This window comes from Haliotis rufescens, unplaced genomic scaffold (assembly GCF_023055435.1).
Source record: "Haliotis rufescens isolate VD_foot unplaced genomic scaffold, xgHalRufe1.0.p SCAF_2, whole genome shotgun sequence".
Lineage (NCBI taxonomy): Eukaryota > Metazoa > Mollusca > Gastropoda > Lepetellida > Haliotidae > Haliotis > Haliotis rufescens.
Genome location: NW_025963890.1, coordinates 77,330,738 through 77,353,708, shown reverse-complemented (window position 1 = coordinate 77,353,708; position 22,971 = coordinate 77,330,738). Strand labels below are relative to the sequence as shown.

The window sequence follows — 22,971 nt, the reverse complement described above, 5'->3', positions numbered from 1 at the left end:
TTCTTGAATATGCTCTAAATCTTGGTTCAGATAAAGTAAATTATATATGATCACAATTCATCTATCCATGTCATGTGGTGAGATTGGCATGGCTGAATTAGTATGTGAATGACTTCAGACACCGTACTTCAGGGAGGATGCATCCAAAACGGTCTGTTGATCTGCACACCTGTGAAGATATGTTAGTGAGATCAGCATTTCATATCTGATTCCTATACTATTTTAAGATCAATGGCTAGAAGTATCGTGCAATCGAGATTCTTGAAGGTTCCCAATCTGTCAGTGCAGTATTGATGCAACACACTGGGCTGTCCATCACATGTTGGCGTAGATGTTCTGGGACTCGATGTAAGCCGAGGCCATGTCGTAACACAGGGAAACGTCAGCCTGGAAGACAGAAGGCGATTCACGTTTGCGGTAAGTGTTGTATAACTGTGATAATTACACAGGTGGGGAGGAGAACTATCGAACACCTATCAAAAGCACGTTCATTCTGCACTTATTGACCTGCTGTACATACAGCTTTAAATAATGTACATGATTACAAAAAAAAACCTGCATGCTTTGAAATATTAAAAGATTTGACAAGAGCGTATACACACATGTAGAGATGCCTTCCTATCAGCGTATGTATGTTAGGAAGTTAATTAAATATAATTAATGAAATAGTTTTGATGCCAGGTGGTCGAGAAAAGTTAAGCGTATCCTGCCCCATCTCATCGCAAAGTTATTTAGATGTAGGCTCAGGTCGTATTGACGTAACATCTTAATACGTACATCCTGGTGGTAAATATTCACATACACATACGATGGCTGTGACAGTGGATGAATTGTAGCAGTATCGCCACTACCTGTGTGATGTCCTGGTCCAGACAGTGGGCCACAGCTCTCATGTTGTTGTAGATCTCAACTCGTTTGTCATGCTTCAAACCGAGGACAATATTGTTCAGGATACACAGCATGGCTCCATTCTGTCTGCTGCCATCGCTGTAACACAAACAGGTGGTGATAGGGTTATATGTCATTCGAAGCAACTGTATAAGAATGTCTAAATCATGTTAACGTCAAAGTTAGAATTGTTTACCTACATCACAGTGATTTGTCAATATGCGTGTTTAACCCAGCCATATTGTATGGTTTTGTCGCACGATCCACGACGATTGGGAATGAAGACCACTTGATCCTTGTTTCAGCTGGAGTTTTAACGATTAGGGATGTATGTTTGCATCAGTATTCCACACACGGTTCATTGTAGGAATAATATTATGTAGTTAAGGGATACCAACAATCAAATCACCCGTTCATGAATTACAACTACTGTGTAAAACCAAACATTATATGTATGCTTCCTTGTGTTGATCAGAAACTGCACCACAGTATAAATTAGTGTGAATTCAAAAAAGCCTTTTGTCGATAGACAGAACACTAAAAAAACTACTGTTCAACATCCTAATTCAAAAGGTAATATGTCTCTCATGCTGGCCAAGTGTGCTAATTTGCTATTTAAAAAAATTACATAATTCAGCGGTAACATATAATTTCTTTTTAATATTAAGAATATCCCTATAACTCTCCCTTGACAATGATGTCTGTCAGATTTGCCATTCATAACACGGACGTTGCTGTTTGAGATCCCATGCTAGACCTGAGTCCTTGCTTCATGGACGTCCCTTACCTGTATAAGACAGTAACTGTGTTCGGGTTGACATCTGTGTGGCGGTCGACTTGTTCCAGCAGCTCTAAGAAAGTGGAAGGGGATTCCTGGGGTAGGATGTTCAAGACATACACACGCACAAGTGTTGTTGGGGAATTCTGTTGAGCAAATTACAATCGTAAGTGATAAGTGTAATAATCTTTAGCTTACATTAGGTCGATGTGTGTTTCATCACAAAAAATCATCATCTATAATCTTTGGATAGATTTTTTTTGTTATACATGAAGGATATTGAGCTCATCTTCGCAAACACAAATGGCGCAGACACGAGTGATAATGTGGTGACCTGAGCAAACTCGGACAATTCTATGGGATAAACATTCTTATGTCACAATACAGCCCATTAGTCTACTTGTCGGGATTATGCTTATCTTAGCCTCTGAGAACCATATTGTCATTTGGCACACTAAATTATGTTTCCTGGATAATAGAGATGTTACATAATAATAGTTTTAAGGGGACACGGGTGGCCTAGTCGCCTAAGGCGCCGCAATTCGCTGTGTGGAGTTGCGTCCATTAGGCCCACCAGAAACCTACGATTGTGGGTTTGTATCCCGGCTCGCCACGATTATGTTTCTAGTTTTGTCAGCACCATGCTTGTGCTCGTGGGTTTCACCAAAGTAGTATACGTCTAAGACCTGCATCACTTCGGGCTTTCCTCCCACATTGAGCTGACACGCTGTGATATATCTGGGATACTGTTAAAAGCGGCGTTAAACCCAACTCATTCACTCATCACTAAATGAACAATAACAATTGAGGACCAATTGTTCTAATCATTGTGAGTTTTCTGCCTGATCTTACTGTGAATTCGGATGCCATGGTAACAATATTGTGAGATAAAGACAGCTAAACAATGGATAAATAATCACATTCATAATATTTCATCGCAAATTATGTAGTAACTTGCTACGTGGACACTTTCCCCATTTGGATGTGTTCCTGGAGCATTGTGAGCTTACCTCCATCTCTCTGTGGATGTTCAAGAGGGTGATGTCAGAGTTGATGGGGACCTCTGTGGAGCATCTGACAGTCACAGGATCCAGATCAAGGCTGTCTCCTGTCGATGGCACAAAACTGGACAGGCTCTGACCAAAATGAGTTAAATTTGAAAATCTAGTAACGATGGAATTGGAGTATGTACACAGATGGGTGTCACTATTAACATGACCTACCTGGTGTGAGTCTGGCAGGACAATGACAGTGGAAGACTCCTGTTCCTCGGTGAGTTTCCAGAACAGAGAAGCCGTGGTGACGGAAGGGGCCTCAGTTAGCAGGTAGCCCTTCACTGACAGGTGGGACTGTAGGTGCATAATGAGGATAAATATACCATGCTGTGTGAAAGGGATTGTACTGCAGGATGAAGTGACTAATGAACTAAGACAAATACAAGGGGCATGAACGGCATTACATGTATGTTTTGAACACTGTCATTTATTGGAGTGTGTAATATACCCAGATACATTGTTCTGTACAGGTATGGTCTCGGTGCATTTACAAACAAACAAATACGATACCCGCGAACTGACAGCCAGGATGTCTGTGCGTCCATTTATCCACACACGACCTTTGACACTGGTTCCTGAAACAGCAGTTTCATTATGGTTCTTTCCATGCCTGATTGCATTAATACTTCAGCAAGTTAATTGGATGTAATTGAATTATTTAACATTGATAATAACACTTGTTTGAAAGTTTGAACATTTTACATGAGGTAAGCTTATTAACTTCTCAGATATGATTTCTCTCAGAATAGAAAACAAGTCAGTGGTGATATACATGGTCTCGTATCATTCAGCATCCTAAAAATAAGTGAAGAACTCCTAAAACATCAGCAATTCAGCATCCACATTTGGGAAACACACAACTGCAATCAGCTGACAATATCAGCTTGTTGGGGGATAATTTCTTAAATGCAACTGTTAAGTAAGCAATCAGTGACCAGGGTATTAATATCTTCTGTGCGAGATGATACACAATGCTGTCTGGTGGTATCAGTTCAGACCACCATGCTGTTTATACCAATGTCAAAACATCAGCAAGTCAGCATTTTCATTTAAGAAACCACAACTGAGCAACACTATCTGCTGAGGTCCTATTAATCGGCCAGACTGTTCACACTCACCCTGGGACTGTTCCTTCCTTTGTGTGTTCAGGGCCTACAACAGTTCGAACATTTCTTTTCACGTTTTGTATGTGGTAATGCAGGTATCATTATTACTTCAATATGCACAAATGCAGTCAATAATACATGATCGAAGTTGTATTGTGATAAAACAGCTACCTCTATGAACTTGGCGATTGGCATTCGTCCTGTGCTGAACGTCCCTTTCATATTTCGGCTGTTTCTGAATTCCTCAACGCTGATGGAAGTATTACCAAATACGAGTGTTTCATACAGGGCCATATAAACACACGTGTACTGCTCCTAGTGCAATAAATCATTCATTAGTTGGACATATGAATGAAATTAAACACATGTGTACGACTCCTGGCGTAATACCACATTTAGTAGTTCAACATGATTATTACACTATGAAATTATGTGCATTGCTTCTAATGCAATACAAGAATCAGTGGTTGTACATGGTTTGACATTGAGGTGACGCCAAGTTCCTAATATATAATAACACAATTTATTACTTTGGCCTCACAAGATAAACATGAATGTATATCTCTGTCTTAGAATATATGGCATTCTATTAAAGTAGAAGACTCCTTTTCAGTAACCCCTATATGGCCTTCTGCACCTGGTATAATCTCTTAGGATATATACGCCAGTCTGATTATCTCGTGTTGATGTCACATGAGAATAACATATTACAACAACATGGCTGTTGATTTGTAATAGTTGATTTGTATACTAGTTGCATTGTTAAATTCGTCAATGCTAAGCAAATAGTTATAGACAAGTATATATCGTGCAAGATGCCATGCTCCAGATACATTATAGAATATCTATGAACAGCACTGAAAACACCCGTCATTGCAATGTGTTGCACTGTTGTTAATAATGGTGTCGCACCTCGGTCTGTATCATGCCCTTCCTCTGGTCTCTCATCCTCGAGACACAACCAAACACATCCACCCTATCTTCAGCCAGAGCCTGGTCCAGCAGGTAGTCCACGGCGATGTATGTCCCTGTCCGACCAATCCCAGCACTAGGGATAGATTCAATATCATGTGTACTTATTCGCATATCATTACCCGTAACACTTTAAAATATGAAACTTGTTGTTATGTCATGGTGTTTACAAACATGTGCGTGCACTGTCTGGCAATAATATCCGTGCATCTACAATTTAATTAGTGTATTATAATTTTCCTCAAGATTCTGCCATGTTATCATGGTCAATCTAAAGATATTTTAATCTGAAAATTCTCACGGCAGTAGCGTCCTGAAGGGCCTGTGTCATGTTGTTGATAATTTTCCATCAGATATTTTACACAGCACTTACCATTTAATACCAAGATTATTGCACTTATATAGCGCGGTGCATGTATGTGTTTGGCTGCTTGTACTAGTCCGGACTGATGCCGATTTATAGTGCTAGCTCACTGAGATACCATGCCGCAGTTTAACATGAATACCACACTTAGACACAGTATGCTGACTCCGAGCCGACCAGTCATTGTTTTAGCCCCTTAATGCCGAGCGCCAGACAGGCGTACCAAGTACCATCTTTTAACGTCTTTGGTATGACGCGGCCGGGGATCAAACCCCGGATCTTCCGCTCTCCGGGCGGACGCTCTACCACTAGACTACAGAGGCGGTCCTCTTACCATTGGAACGTGTGAAACTACACAGGCCCTTTTCCTGTATATATGATTTGATGAGGCAATCTCCCTCACCTGCAGTGTACCAGTAGAGGGTCATCCTGGGTGTTGTATGACGTCCTGACCAGCCACAGAAACTCAGTGAAGGCCGTCTCCTCGGGGGTTCCATGATCCGGCCATGTTGTGAAGTGGAAATGATGAAAACGCCGTGTTGTGTTTGCCTGAAGACATGTTAAAGAAAATCATCTTTGGTGAGGATTGTGATTTTCTTAAGTCAAAACAATGGTCCTGTTACTACGCACAAAATGGAGATGAGTTGATGAAGCATGATAATTTGATAAATTTATGTTTGCAGCTAAACGTTTTTACTAATACCATCTGAATCTTTTTTCAGATGAGCGATGCCTTACCTTTTTCTCTGTTACCACTAGTTCCCTGACGGCCCAGTGAGCCCGAATTCTGGAGTCGGTCACAGATATGACGAAGTCTCCTATACGCATGTCTGATATGTCGGACCAGTACGCATCGCACTTCAGCTACAATTAACAAACTAAAACATTATGTTGTCTGTGGTTGGAGTCTTGACAGACTGCAGGGATCTTAACATCACATACAAAGTATGGACGCTATATTCAACAGTTAGAAAATCCAAAGCACGATCTTGAAACGTTCTCACTGTCCATGAGAGAAAAACAACTTTCAACAAAAAAGATGCTGTGTTATCCATCTGGCACTTACAACGAGTTAAATTGTGTCAAATGGACTAACTAGAAGATACGTTTGTTCAACTCTCGGTCACAAAGAATAAAGAATCATTTAGCAGAGGTTAGAGAATAATGTCAAGCCAACAAATCCAGTTACAATACCACGATGATCATGTTTTTTATGGCGCTTGTAGTTTTGCCTAATCCATCCTTCAATAGTAAATGGTGGTTCCCTGAAACGTACCCTTCCCAATTCCATCAGATTTGTCAGCATGACGATTCGTGTACAGTTCTGTTCCCAGATCATTCTCCAGAAGTCGGTCAGTGTCTTCGCGTTAGGAGCTGTACGTGATATATATACTTCGTTTGAAGGGAATACATGGGTTCCAAAACGCAGTAAGTTAGAACCCGTTTCACAGCAAACATTTGAAATCAAATTCACATTGATCAATCTCCCTCGTGGCTGAGGAAAAAAATGCTTGTTCAACTCATTTTCGCATCTCATGCATGTGGTTTATATTCAGGTTGGATCCATATATTGTTTTATACATCCAACTGCTTGTCGTGGGCATCTTCTCCCAGTCGAAACGTATCCGACAGCTTATTATAACCTTTTACATAAGAACCAAGATGGACCACTACACGTGCGTAAGTACAAGGATAGACCACTACACGTGTGTAAGTACCAGGATAGACCACTACACGAGTGTAAGTATAAATAACTGTACCTTGTGCTGCTATGTAGGCTTTGGGTTGAGAATGCCCCTAGTAAAAATATATAAGATGTTAAAGTGTGTCACATATCTCCTTGTTTTTGTCATAACATTACCTGAAAATAGAAATAATAATAATTTAATAAGTCAACAAACTCTTTCTTTAAGGAAACATGATATCCTACTGACATCGATGTAGCTTGCGTTGATGTAGTCGGAACCAGGCTGGTCTGGCACCTCCTTCAACACGACCCGAGTGGCATCATCTGTAATTTAGAGGGACTTATAGGAATATATAAGAGTTGTGCATATCATATTACTTCCAAATTGATTGAGAGAGCTTACCATATATTGCTGATATGTTATGATGGGGGGTTCATTTTGGAGAGCTCAACACCCAGCTATAGGTGACTCTGCTGCCTGGATTACATACCTTAATGCATGTACAATGTACATTTGAACACATGTATGAGAATGTGTTCAGATTCAGAGAGGCTGCCTCTTGTATGTTGAGTCATAATAAACTGACATTTAAGTAACAGTGGAATCCTAAAGACACTTTGAGAATGTGTACTCTAAGTACCATCTATTGTATATAAGCCATGTTGAAGTACAATGGATCCCAAGTTACACTACTTGAGGCGACCCGTTAAGATTTGGGGTAGAATAGGTCTTCAACAACCGATGCTAGCTGTAAAAGGTGACTATGCCTGTCGTAAGATGCGACTAACGTGATTGGGTGGTCAAACTCGCTAACTTGGTTGATGCATGTCATCGATCCCAACTGGGTGGATCGATGCTCATGATATTAATCACTGGACTGTCTGGTCTAGACTCGATTATTTACAGACCGCGGTCATATAGCTGGAATACTGCTGAGTGCTGCGATTAACAACAAACCAACCAACAACTTAAAGTTTAATGCTGTAGTATTCATATGCAAAGTTAATTGAAGTGACAAACATTCACGAACACTGAAACCTGGAAGACTAGAAGTACATGTTTTGAAAACTTAGGAAACTTGAGACAGGCATAACACCTTGCAATGCATAAAACTTCACTCGGTTCGTAGAATAGGCACAAGCATAAGTTGTGAAATATCTACAAAGCACACATAAACTTACATAGGGTGACAACTAACCTTATTGATTATATGAATAACACATGCTATTAGCATAAAGGACTGACAGTGAGTCATAACCCTGCATCTTATGTGCTATTTGCCTCCTTGTTGATTTGATACACATGCTCAAATTAAGACAGCTATGACATATATCACAACTGCAATTGAAATAAAATGAAAAAAACGCTACTGACATTCATGCACAGATAGATACAAAACCATTATCATTATGAAGCGCTTAGTTCTTATATTGCCCATACTATATGTTTGAGCATTAAAATACTCACAGGGGTAATAACTTCGGTACTTGTTTTTGCCCTTGTTTTTCTCCAGCTGGGAGATGCTGTAAGATCTGGTGAAGGTGGAGGGCAGCTTCTGTGGTAAATGAAATAAAGGAACAACTTATGTTAAACTTGACATCTATGAAGCATGGATGATAATCAATTGAGGATCAGATATAAACACAAGTACATGTCCATAATATGACGCGGGTCTTTACATCAACATTGACAAATCACCCAGCTGATGAAACTTGCATATATTCAAACACTAGAAAGCATACGAAAACTGACTGCGGTCGTTAAAATATATCTCATTGTGACAAATGACAATTGAAATATTACAAACTTTAGTATTGATATCTGGGAATTTAAGACGACCGGTTATCAGTTGATATGTAAGTCTTAGATCTGTATACAGATGATTGGTTATTGAAAATCGGTAATAGGCAGTTATACAAGGCATATTATGTTCATGAACGCATTCTTTGACTTTCATCCAGCTGACCTGAAACTCGACCTGGAATCCCCCGACGGGCACCTGCAGCTCCTTGATCCGCTCCCCCAACTGATCTACAGACACCACCGTCAATGCAGGAGCACTCGCTATGTTGTAGTACGTGGCACCGTGGTCCTCCTCTAGGACACGTACAGGGTTGTCTACTCCCGTCTCGTGTGCATCCTCTGTTGCATACATGAAAGTAATACGTGCTGAGCTCCAGCTCTTTCTACTCAGATGTAATGAACGTCATATGACTTTTCATCAAAAGTTGTTTGATCAAGGTTACGCATTTCAAAATTTGAAAAAAAAGGCCGGCCTTTTAGGGTTAACTTTTTCCATTTCATCATGGTACCCAATCGCTGCTGGGTGAACCGATGCATACATCAGACACTTGCCTGAAGTGACGCAAACTTGATCACGTGTTTTAGTGTTAAGCACAGCTTAAGCCCCAGAAATCTCATGAGACACACTTCTCGAACCCGGCCACCCATCGACAGGTATTACATGTATAAGATACATTTCCGAAACTGACCTTCCTTCATCTTGACCATACTGGTGTCGTTTTCAGATTTCTGATGATTACCTCTTCTCCTTCTGGACAAACAGATTATGCTCAATATTACTACATCATATCCATTTTACAATTTAGAACAAATTAGTACAATTTTCCCTGTTGCTCTTGATCTATGGCATATGATACTTGTTTGATATAGATTGTTATTTATTAATGTTTAAACTTTTACAGTTTGCAGGGACATCGGATGCTGAACGTTGTTACTTATGGCAAGGTTGGTGGGATGATCACCTGCCATTGTTGCTTCATTCAGTGCTGACAATGAGCTGCGTGACTGTATTGGAATTTGTGTATTAACGACATATATCAATAATGATACACTGCCACAAGTTACACATCCAACTGATAAATGAGATTGAACTAAGAAGAATATAAATATTGTTTGGTGATATCAGTCGGGTGTGTTGATGTACATTCTGTGGGCATCACCTGACGAAGACCACAGCCACAATTACGACGACTACTGCAATGATGATGGCAACTAGAGATCCTGCTATGACACCTGCATCCGTCGGCGGTGCTTCTACAGGCTCTACAACGGATGGTGACAGTAATCGTTAATGTTACTTCTGATAATAGAAATCTCTTTCCCAAAACAACAAAACGGTATTATTTGTAACGCTTCAACGAAATTTCCCAAAATGAATCTAAGCAAAATATGAATACATCACAGCTTTGCGTCATCGATCAGTAACTTGTGTATTGTCGTGAGTATACATGTATTTGAAAGTCATGTCAAAAGAGTACTATCACACAACATACACAGATTCACCTTGCACGATGCACATGTCTCCTGTGTATCCCTCCCGACATCCTCCAGGACACGCCCCGTTAGTCTTGTTACACACGACATCACCCAAGCAGTGTCCACAGCCCTCGCCACATCCAGCACCGTGCTCTCCGTCTTGACACTCTGGCCACAGAAGACACCAAGATTATTGTATTTGTTGTTGAATTGCTACAGTATTTATGCGAAAAGGCTAACTATATAAGATTTCTTTGACAACAGCAGGAAAGCTACCTCCTTGATTTGGGGTCTATTGTTTCCAATGTAAACTCTCTTGAAACGTATCTGGCTATGCAGACTGGCACTCCATAAACATTAGGCTGAAACATGAAGTCTGCTGGTGGCTTGTTATTAACCAAATGCTGCAGCAATGTTTTCTTCTGAACATAAGCAATATTCCATGTGATCGACTACCAAAACACACATTAGCCAATATTAATCATCTGGTTTAAATTGGGAATTTCCGTAGAACTTTAAACCTATATATCAACAGTGCAGAACATCAACCAAATGTTATGAACTGTTCCCAGTATAACACTACCTTATGTCATCAGATGGCAGGAAACGTTAGTGAATCAAATTTGATTTTTCTCCATGTCAAAGTTTCCCACTTCAAACGAATCTCACCTTCCCTGCAGTCGTCACTTGTCCATCCTGGGCCACACAGTCCCCAGCACGTGCCGTTCACGTGGTGACAAGCTTGTTTGTCCTGACATTCTCCACACACGCGAGAACAGTTCGCTCCGAATGTGCCGCGACTGCATCCTTCAGGGAAGCAAACCGAGCAATGTTCTGATATTATACGTCAGTGAAGGTTGCAACATACTCCTCCATATGTCACAATCCCGTCTGCTATGGTATTACTTCGTATTGGTGAGAATAATAGACAGACTATTTTCAAATTTGATGATAAATCCGTCATCTTTTCTTTATTTCTTTTTAAAATGTGAGGTGTAATTGGCGTCATTATTTACTGTTGTCATGTGAAGTTATGGAAATATTACCCCCGTAAGAATTACCGTAGTAATTTTAAGTAGTCATTTTGCTATCCTTGAAATATATCATATGTATTTACATACCTGTTTACATGTATATTGTATAATTGATATTCACTGAATATCAAATACCAACACATGACGGGACAGATGATTGTGCTGTAGTTATAAGGTGTTGTTTGTTTGTTTGTTTATTGTTTAACGCCGCACTCAGCAATATTCCAGCTATATGATGGCGGTCTGTAAATAATCGAGTCTGGACCAGACAATCCAGTGATTGACATCATGAACATCGATCCACGCAAAATGGATCGATGATATGCATCAACCAAGTCAGCAAGCCCCAGTCAGCCGAACATCATGGCAGTACATATATTATGCAACACGCACCAAATCCTATCTACGTAACACATTTACACTAGTATCCTTGTATTAGGCATAACATTGTTTGCTGAAGTGCAATCAAGAACAATGTATGTTTGTCTGAAGGTAATAATGCAATAAACAAATTAATTGATATATTAAACAATCACATTATATTACAAGTGCAGAAAGAAATTATTTGCCTCTTACTTTGTGTACAGATCTGGTTCGTCCACCCATCACTGCATCCACTCGGGCAGGCACCGTTGACATGGTGACAGGTCTTGGAGTCACGACAATGTCCACATTCTCCAGTACAGTTGGCACCATATGAACCAAGACTACACACTGAATGACAAAGAATTCAACACGACTGTGAAGCAAATGCACAAAACATAAAGTTCTGTGCCGAATACTTCCGGCTAAATGACATCACATTCATGACTTTTTTTCCAAGTCGTACCAACAAGCCAAATATGCTGAGACGAAACAACACTGCATTTTTAAAAAAAGATAAATGCAGATAAATCCAACATGTCGTATTTTTCGATGCTTATTCATATCATCTATCACCACCCTCTATTTTGAAATTTGTGGTTGTACCATATTGGAATCTGGACATGTACGAACAGAATATAAATTACATAAATAATAAAACAAGAAAAAATAAACATATTTACATATGCTTGTTTATGCTAATTGGAATCAAAGTCCGCATGATAAGAATGTTACGTTTGTTTATGTATCTAGTTTTTTTAGCCAAAATACTGCGGTCAATTATTTGTTTACACCTAATCACATCCTTTTCATGCAGTTACAATACATCCAAATGTATGTGCATGTATGGATGATACATTCAGTCTGTGACCTGTGTGCAAGGCCACTGTAATGGTTCATATAAATCAACGGAATCCGATCAAGGGTAATGAAGGAAAGGATGATTCAATGTGGAAAAGATTCATAACCATGTGGACAAATGTTGTTGTATATAACCTTGAATGCAGTCTTCTCCCTTCCATCCTGACTGACATCCTGACTCACACCGGCCTGTATCCCGGGGACAGGTGCCCGTCCCTCCCCCACACATCCGGGCACTGCAGTTACCCACACAGTTAGCTCCGTACTCAACATGAAGGATACATGCTGTCGACAGGAAAGTGAAGAAGTGTGATGTATATCTTCTAACTGCTGACATGCAATGTTATAGTTTGGTTTCAATCAACGCAAAAAGAAAACAATCGATCTTGAAGTTGAAGTTATGACTGGCAACAAACCTGCTGTACAGTCAGTGTCTTTCCATCCTGGCTTGCAGCCACTTTCACACTCGCCGGTCACGTGATCACAGTTGTCTGGTGAGGTCTCATCGCAATTCCTCTCTGAGCACATTTTGGAACAGCCGTCGCCATACGATTGTAAGCATTCTGTGATAAATTGCACATGCAGAAAGTTTTAAACGACTAATTGTGTATGTGAAACTCTTTTTCTGAATATGTCATTTACCACACCTTCTGTGTCGTTTGGAAAGCTATTTGTATGCAGCCGATTGGTGACTTATTTTCTTACTCTGTGTACAATCTGTTCCATTCCATCCTGCCTTACAGCCTTCAGCACACGTCCCTGTCACGTGGTCACAACTAGAGTTGTCGCCCTTGCAGTTTCTGTTCAGGCAAATCTCACTACAGTTGGCTCCATAGTGGCCAGATTCACACTCTTAAAGATAAAACAATACACAGTGATATTGTAGCGAGTCGTATAATGCTTGATTAATTTGATGATATATTGAATGAATAGGCCACTTAAACATACACACAATGACAGTGAAGAACACATTTTAGAAAATGCAAGGAACAAGTACGAACCTGTATCACACGTCTCTGTTGCCCAACCCGGTAGACAGACTCCGCCAGGACAGACACCGCTCACGTAGTCGCACACCTCGCTGTCACAGTGGCAGTAGTTGTCACAATCAGCGCCGAAAGTACCATTGCTACACACTGTTAATGCATGAAGTCCATTAAAAAAACACGCTGCAAAGCAATATGTTCAACACGTTTTGTACATTTGGTCAAGAAAAATAATGTGATTCATGTTCATTTAGAGTAAAACGCTATGAGAAAAACATAACATGTCTGGATTGTAAGTTGAAGAGTATGACTTCAACGCATGCTAAACTTACCCAACCATCTTATACATGTACACTTAGTCTTACTTTGGCGCAAAGATATTCGTCTGATTGAATGTCAAGTCCTTTGTGCAAATGATGGATTACTAGATCGGAACCTTTTAAATTTATCTGAAAAACATTCTGCTTTAGTGTATTCGGCAACAGGGTAGATCCTGGGTACCTTTAGGAGCGCTTGTTTCAACAGTTGATCTGTCTGAGTGTGTGTCATTGTATCGATTAATATTCATTCAATCAAGCACTCGTGCACTTGGTCGCCTCTTGATTTCAGCCAGTTATGATAAAACATTCTGTGGCTTGAACGAACATTCACAAACGTGTTACGTTCCAAGTTGGTTGTCCTTGTTCTGAACGAACCACACACGTACTATTCCATATTCGACGTCGACATATTGAAGGATTTAGGGCAAAGGTGACAACGGTGGCGCAGGTTAGGTAATCTATTCGTGAGAACCTGGTATCATGAGTTATTGGTAGTGATTCATAAACACATGCTTAAGGTACAGTCGGCAGCTTACAATATACTCTGCTTATGTTTAAATAGGTTTGCAGCACGTATTCCCAATAACCACCATACGTCTATTTAATTCACTATTTGACATTGTTGTCTGTCATGAAGTTTAACAAACATATTTATAAATATTTACCATGATACAACATTCAATCATTACGGAAATTGTTTTGACAAGTTTGTCTGCAATTCGTTTCCATGCAGCAGGTTTGTAATCAAACCTTGATTTAGTCACGACAAATTCGCCAAAATTAATTTTAGCTTTCAAGGAAAATATATGTCAGTCTGTGGTTGTATAGTTGTTAGAATAGATATAGTACATTCACTAACCTAATACATGTATTTACATTTTATAACAATAGAAGTGGGTACAAAGAGATCATTGATTTTTACCGTCAACCTCCACTTCACAGAATCCATTGTTGGATGGCTATAATATCTGGTTCGTTGTTTGTACACAGGAGAAGATAGTGCCCTTTACCAGCACAAGAGTCATTCAAAACATGTAAAATAGTATTGCAATACTTTCAACAGAAGTTATGAAATCTAACAAAAATCAAAACACAAATATATGTTGGTATTATGTCAATAACAACGCTCGTACTCCTTTATACATATGTACATTGCGAGTTATGTATTCGTATTGCAAACACAAGTTATTTAACGTTTCCAATTCCAAAATTATAAACGAAGATGGGTAATTGTGTTATTTGCCTATACGAAGAGATAAGATGCATTCAGGATGAATATGGTTTGTTTTGTGTGTGTGTGTGTGTGTGTGTAGGGGGGGGGGGGGGGGGGGGGGGAATTATAAAGTTAAATTATGTAACCACATTTACAGATATTTGGTTCTAATGACGGCTTAAGTGTAATATGAAACATAACCAGTACCGTCAACCTCCACTTCACAGAAATCCAGGACTGGTTCTCTCAGACCATGAAGTTCGTTGTTGACAGTGGTGGTGTACAGGACCAGATAGCGCCCTTCGCCTGAACATGTGACGTTCAAAACATCAGGTATGTCTGTCCCGTCTCTGTTCCCTGTCACGTTGTAGCAGTTGATTCCATCAGTTGGGGAGGCGTCAGTATCAGCTATGTAGATCTGGATACCATTCCGACGAACTTTATCTGATCAATAAATCACCAATGTTAGTTCTTCAACATTACCGCTGTATACATCAATCAATATACTAGAACGCTATAAATGTGCTCAGTGTCCCATACTTAGCCTGTTGATATATACTCACGAAGCCTTTGAGTAATCTTTTTTGTGATTCTGGTCAATAATATTAGATACCCGAGGTAAACATCTGCGCTGACTTATAAGTTTGACTACTTCATGGTATGTTTCCGCATGTTGTACCATGTCAAAGTCTGTATATTAATACGGTTTATTCTCGTTTGATACGTTGCCGTTAACGTCTGACAATTCTAAATATATTGTAAGGGCGCTCCTAGCGCGAAGCTCCCCAGTGACCGAGGAGTTCACTCAACTTTGAGTGCTCCGTTCGCCTCAAACACTCTGTCTCACAGCACTTTGTATTGTGTTTCATTAAGATGGTGCAGTCGGTTTCATCTGCGAATCAGCGCAGGAAAGCACATTGTTTCGGTTCATGAACCACGCATGAGGGGAATAATGACACAAGACGTGTAGAATCATGAGGAATTTAGTAAATCACCTCACCAAATATAAAATGTTAAACTGAACTAAACCAAGAAAAAAAACACCTCAATATACAAAAACTCACGAACTTATTATAAATATTTCTGTTCAATTATTGCGTATGAAACAACCTATATTTCAAAATACCTATACTTATTCCTCGACTTACATATACCTATACCTACTTTTCTACAAACTAAACTAACGCCTCCTTGGTCTAGTAGATAAAGCGTCTGCCCGGAAGGCGGAAGGTCGGGGGTTCGATCCCCGGCCGCGTTACCATTCAAGGCAAGCTCATAGGTAATCAGCACATCAAAGAAAGCCTAGAACCAGATGTTGTTCTGCCTTTCGACAACCATGAACTAGCCACAGGATCTCAGTTCATGTATAATAACGCCAGACCCTATCATTCCATCAATGACAGCCTACCTCCTTCAGAACAGAGCTTTCACGAATCATGTGTGATGTGCCGTATACAGTCACAGGAGCCTCTTGTACAGAATCTGCGTGAATTGGAAGCAACTTTGCATCGGGAGTGGCTGCAGTTGCCCATTCTGCACACCTGACGCTACAGGTATGACGCGCAGGGTGGAGGCTGTCAACCGGGCATGTGAAGGGTTTACTTGTTACTAAACCCTTGAACTACGGGTGTCATTTAGGGACTAAAAGTGACCTTTCCATTCAGAAAACAACACCCCTGAAACATCTGTATGAAGACTGCAGTTCCATATTTCATAATAAATGATTTCTCATTGTCAGTGGGTTGTCCAGATCACCATCGTAAAACTGATCGCATTTTGTCTTTAACAACATTTGTTTGGTCAGTCACTAAAATATTACAGGGGGTCCTTGGCTCTTTTTCCAGGTGTATTTCAACGTAACATTTAATTTGGCCACAACTGTGGTCGGTTGGTTTTCCTTGTACTCACAGTCTGTTCTGAAGTATATGGTGACGTTTTGTACAAGTATTTCCTCCCCAAGATCAACGCTCCACCACGCATCTGTTATGGCGTTGTTCCAGAGTGAATGAAAGCACACGTCCGTGCTGTTTGCTCTGGTGTCTCCATTTACAGCATTGCTTGACTTCTTATAGATTGAGCTGGCTGATGTTATTTGATTGAGAGCCATATTGCCTGTAATAAAATACATATGATCGTGCATTATGTCTTGCTTGTAATCATCTGGTGAAATACATTGAAGTACACAAACATTTAGAGGCAAAAATGGTTCAGCTATTTAGTTTTCGACAGATAGCTACATCACGCATATAGATGTTTTAAGCAAAACATCAATTTAAATCCAATCATGGATATACTCAGGTTGATTAAGCGAAAGATGTGAAAATGTTCCACCCGCTATATTGACATTTTATACAAATAACTGTTCTTGGCATTCCCTCTATCAGAACTAATGACCGTGTGTTATAATCCTGTCTTGCGACCATGCATGTGTTTGTGTTCGTTTTTGTTTGTTTGTTTATTGCTTAACGCCACATTCAGCAAACGTCCGGGCTGTAAATAATCCAGACTGGACCAGACACTTGATACCCATAGTCCAATATTGTGAGCAACGATTTACGCAGTATGGTGACAGGCAATGAAACAAGGCACCGAACCTGAGCACCTGATTCATTTGGCCGCCTCCTATGTAAATGTTGCTGAGGACCAACAATTCTAATCCAGAATTCCCATAGGCTGCTACCATGTATAATGGCACAATATATGACAAGTGTCGTCAAAGTGTCAATGCGCAGCATATATCATGTGAGTAAAGAATAGAAGAAGAAACGCATTCAAGAACCTGGACTAAAACGCAAAGGTCATCTCATGATAGCGCCTATACCACAGCAGCTATAAATGTAAGAATGTTTTTTATTATTTCACGGCCATAATAATTGTCCCACAAACTATTGGCCATGGGTTAAGTTTACTAAGTCATGTTGACTTCAGTGTTTTTCTAGATAGTTAGTGCCATTAATGTGGTGTAATGCTTGCAAAGGCGATTATCGGACCGAGAAACGAAGCAGCCTGTGTGCTTTGCCTGACCGTATACACCTAGATACGGTCTCTTCATACGTGATGTGTTGTCAGTTCAAAAATGAAAGTCGCATGGACTGTTGGGGTCACTCGTTTCCCATGTTACATGAGATGCCTTTCTAACAGAGATTGTGAGAAGCCTTACAGCTTACACTACATGCACGCAGTAGTATCTGTTATGATCGAAGATGAAGTGACCGATGTAAATCTATTCTTCTTATTCGTGTTGATTCTTGTGAAATTTCACGTCGAATAATGAATACTTTACGACTCTGACGACAAACGCAATGCTTTGATCACACTGGATGAAGTGTTGATGACTGCATAGTAATGGTACATTCTTACCAAATATATGTTGTTACCTCCGCCGTTCACAAGATGTGTTCATAATCATTACACTGGCGACAAGGTGACATGGCCACAAATGCTTCGCCATGTTCCGTTGGGAAGGGGAAGAACATTTGTTCACGAAGTACAGTATCGTGTTCAATTTTCATGCAACAAGTTTACTCAGAATCGTTTTCTACCTAATCGGAAACTGATAGCAGTTCCTAATCAACTGTGTTCTTTTTCAATAAAATACATCTAGGTACCATTTCAATAATTCAATGACAGCTCATCAGCATTTTAGGTTTTGTTTTGTTTAAAGTAAATTAATGACATAGGACAGAACTTAGAAAGTATATTTAGTTGAATAACATTTCAATGTAGCAAGAGTTTACATCAACAAAACTTACGTTTCTGACATGTCGGTCCTGACCAACCTGTGTAACAATCTTCAGGGTTACAGCCATTGGTAGCATCACATTTCGCCACAGGACAGTGACATTGGTAACCACATTCGTACCCGTATGTTCCATCAGGACATATGGCTGAAACATGATATACATGTAAAGTATGGGCAGATGCCTGACACTGAATACATATCAAGGATGCCTGTGACTGAATTTTATCAGAGATCTCCAGCAGCACTGGTTGTAGTTTGTACCGAACGGACAACAGCCTGACACTGAACATAAAACGTCAGCGCCAGATAATAATAACTCCTGATTATCCGACGAAACAGATTATATTGAGCTTAAAATGCTTAATAGCGGTGAAAAATATATAGAATGAGTCACTGAAAATCGGCGATGACAACGGGTGTTCGCGAAAAGACATATCTGAGAAAGGGACATTAGTTGGTATCACCATCAGGACAGCTGCCTGTAGCAGGAGTATCACGTCAGTGATAGACAGCTACACTGCTAGCCGTATGTACAACCAGGACAGATGCCTGTTATAGATGTATTATATCAGAGATAGACAGTGACACTGGTAGCCTCACGTACAACCAGGACAGCTGCATATAACAGGAGAATTACGGGACAGCTGCATGTAATAAAACTATTATACCAAAGATAGATAATGATACAGGTAGCCGTATGTTCCATCAGGACAGATGTCTGTAACAAAAGTATTATATCAGAGATAGACAGTGACACTCGTAGCTGTATATCAGATAAGAACTGCTGTCTGTAGCAGAAGTATTATATCAGAGATAGACAGTGAAACTGGTTGAGTATGTACCATGAGGACAGATGTATGTAACAAAAGTATTATATCAGAGATAGACAGTGACACTCGTAGCTGTATATCAGATAAGAACGGCTGTCTGTAGCAGAAGTATTATATCAGAGATAGACAGTGAAACTGGTTGAGTATGTACCATGAGGACAGATGTCTGTAACAAAAGTATTATATCAGAGATAGACAGTGACACTCGTAGCTATATATCAGATAAGAACGGCTGTCTGTAGCAGAAGTATTATATCAGAGATAGCCAGTGACACTGGTAGCCGTATGTACCATCAGGACAGCTGCCTGTAACAACAGTATTATATCCAGAAATAATACCATATTAAAAAATATCAAGGAGTGAAGTCAAACCCGTTTCAGGCTCCGCAGACTCTGTTTCTGGGAACTGTATAACATGTTTACTTATAACCATATTATCATGTTTATAGATATCTACGATACACCAATGGTGTATTTATTTTAAAATGAAACATTTCGCGTACTGTATTCCTCATTTCATTTGTCTTTTTCTTTTAGACATTCTGTGTAATGTGTCGTAATTTCGAGTATCCCCTCGGTATAACCATTATTTTATCGTTATATCGTTATAAGTTTGTCTGGTTATTGAAATATATATTTCGCTATTTTACACAGTAGACAAGGTGCATTCGGTGAAAGGACACATATCTGCTGCAGGACTTTCTGCGTGGAAGCACTAGGAACGACTCTTTTCGAAATTACGTGAACATAAGTACAGGGGAAATATAAGTCAGAATGTCGAAAGAAATATTTTGGCATAACGAGAAAATAAACCGCATAGAATAGAGAGAATATTAATTAATTGACGAGATATAAATTAATAATTTCGAAATAAAATCATATCATTAAAATAAAGTTTAAATAACTGAAAATGCGAGAAAATAACTGAAATTACAAAAAAACGTGAAAATTTGAGAAAAATAAATACATAATTGAAATAACCAAATAAACTAGAAATTTCGATTTAAAAAAAAAAAAATATGCTACCAAAGTAGCACTATTAGGAAAATATATTCTAACAGTTGGTGTGAGAGTATAGATTTCGCTAAATACATATCAGTTTGTGTCAGGTGATATAGTTTTATATCACATCCACAAAGTGGCTGAGGGTAAGCAAACACGGAGATTCAGGTATGTATTCCGCTATAAATCACAACACTGTGACATGCACCCACATCAGACCGCAATTTGTTACCTGGTCTGTAGATAACGTTACCAGCTACTACTTCACAAGTTTCAGCAATGTGTGTTTTATTTGCTCCAGTTGCCGCTTAAACATCCCCAAGGAACCTGTGATCGGGTCAATATAAAAAAGGAAGGTAATGCAAGCAAGCACTCAAACTTCTCAGTCTCTCTAATGCTTTACTGCCGACTTGAGACACACGTAGGAGACAAACTATACTTCCTGACGTAAAGATACACACACATCCCTAAGATCTCACATCAACAGTGCCGCCAGATGTTTTAACCTGCAGCACCATTGGAGAGCTCATTGTAACTCTTCTGTGTAATACACGCTTCTCGGAAAAAAAACCCATACTTCCTAACACTCTTTCTTGTATAACCTAAGCGAATATGTTTTTCCCACGTTGAAATAAACCAGTGCAGTGTATGGCTTAACCCGAATGCTCTGATATATTGACAATAGTTTTCATTTCATTAGAATCTATTTTACATTTAAGCATTTATACATACTTAGAATAAACATAACTTCAACATCAACGTACTTAAATTAATGATGATGTGAAATATAATAGGTGTTAACGTCGCATTCATCAAGATTATTGCACGTCTGTGTGTGTGTGTGTGTCTACTGGTCCTGGCTAATGCCGGTTAAATAGTGCTACCCTACTCAGAGACGGTCTACGACTACCTTGTTTTATCACTGTAATGCCGATTACCAGGCAGGAAAGCAAATACCATATAACTTATTTTAAAGACAACTCGACATTACCTGCCACAACGTCCAGCATGCAGACACAGAGCAGCACCCCGAGCACGGAGACCTCCATGTTGCCGAGTGAACAAACCAGGAAGTTTATTGTGGTGTCCACATAAAGATGACAAGGACGTTATCAACGTGAGTCGCCTCACCCCACGCGTCAGAGTCCTGTAAACACAGTCATTTGGGCTTTCTTATGATGAAATCATGTCCTCATTCGTTTAATATCGGTGTAATGGAGGCTTATCGTCTTTCAATCCAGTGGCTGCCTCACACAGTCAGACACTATCTATCGATTTGTACGTTGCTTTCTACAATGACATGACTTTTTCGGTAGCCTAAATGTAGAGGATGTTATTACACTCTGTTTAACCACTTCAGTCCCTACTTACCACCCTGATAATAAATATAACGTCGTGTACCTGACACTGTCCGTATGCTTTTATGATAAGCGCTTACTCTTTTCGAGTCCAATTGTTGCCTAACAAATATTCCCAGCACAGATAGAATCGACATCATTATCAATTATCGAGTATTTCTTAAAAATAAACATATAAACTTCGTGTGGTGGTGGATGTGATACCACTATGTTAACCTGCACCAGTCCCTACTTAACACACTGACACAACATATTCACGACCTGCACCAAGCCCTACTTACCACCCTGACACAGATTTACGACCTGCACCAGGCCCTACTTACCACCCTGACACAACATATACATGACCTCCACCAGGCCCTACTTACAACCCTTACACAACATATACATGACCTGCACCAGGCACTACTTGCCACCCTGACACAACATATACATGACCTCCACCAGCCCCTACTTACCACCCTTACACAACATATACACAACCTGCACCAGGCCCTACTTACCAGCTTGCAAAACATATACATAACCTACACTAGGCCCTACTTACCAGCTTGACACAACACATACATGACCTACACTAGGCCCTACTTACCACCCTGAGACAAAGATCTCCCGACCTGCACCAGGCCCTACTTACCACCTTGACACAACATATACACAACCTCCACCAGGCCCTACTTACAACCCTTACACAACATATACATGACCTGCACCAGGCACTACTTGCCACCCTGATACAACATATACATGACCTGCACCAGGCCCTACTTACCACCCTTACACAACATATACACAACCTGCACCAGGCCCTACTTACCAGCTTGCAAAACATATACATAACCTACACTAGGCCCTACTTACCACCTTGACACAACATATACACAACCTCCACCAGGCCCTACTTACAACCCTTACACAACATATACATGACCTGCACCAGGCACTACTTGCCACCCTGATACAACATATACATGACCTGCACCAGGCCCTACTTACCACCCTTACACAACATATACACAACCTGCACCAGGCCCTACTTACCAGCTTGCAAAACATATACATAACCTACACTAGGCCCTACTTACCACCTTGACACAACATATACACAACCTCCACCAGGCCCTACTTACAA

The 22,971-nt window shown here is 40.0% G+C and overlaps 1 protein-coding gene across 1 annotated transcript; it reads right to left on the bottom strand.

The window, feature by feature from the left end:
• Positions 1 to 52: 52 nt before the first annotated feature.
• LOC124126419 (receptor-type tyrosine-protein phosphatase epsilon-like) lies at positions 53 to 21,877 on the bottom strand. Its single transcript, XM_048400588.1, has 29 exons — positions 21,473 to 21,877; positions 18,660 to 18,794; positions 16,816 to 17,019; positions 15,115 to 15,351; positions 13,390 to 13,524; positions 13,094 to 13,240; positions 12,805 to 12,951; positions 12,524 to 12,673; positions 11,741 to 11,878; positions 10,800 to 10,937; positions 10,158 to 10,298; positions 9,815 to 9,917; positions 9,344 to 9,405; positions 8,818 to 8,993; positions 8,319 to 8,406; positions 7,098 to 7,174; positions 6,924 to 6,960; positions 6,440 to 6,537; positions 5,902 to 6,027; positions 5,567 to 5,712; positions 4,740 to 4,875; positions 3,999 to 4,142; positions 3,840 to 3,873; positions 3,232 to 3,296; positions 2,890 to 3,015; positions 2,677 to 2,802; positions 1,676 to 1,812; positions 852 to 987; positions 53 to 387 (listed from the first exon to the last, which is right to left on the bottom strand). The coding sequence occupies exons 1-29, from the start codon at positions 21,528 to 21,530 to the stop codon at positions 316 to 318; spliced, it is 3,519 nt and encodes a 1,172-aa protein (XP_048256545.1). The 5' UTR covers positions 21,531 to 21,877; the 3' UTR covers positions 53 to 315.
• Between the last annotated feature and the right edge of the window lie 1,094 nt (positions 21,878 to 22,971).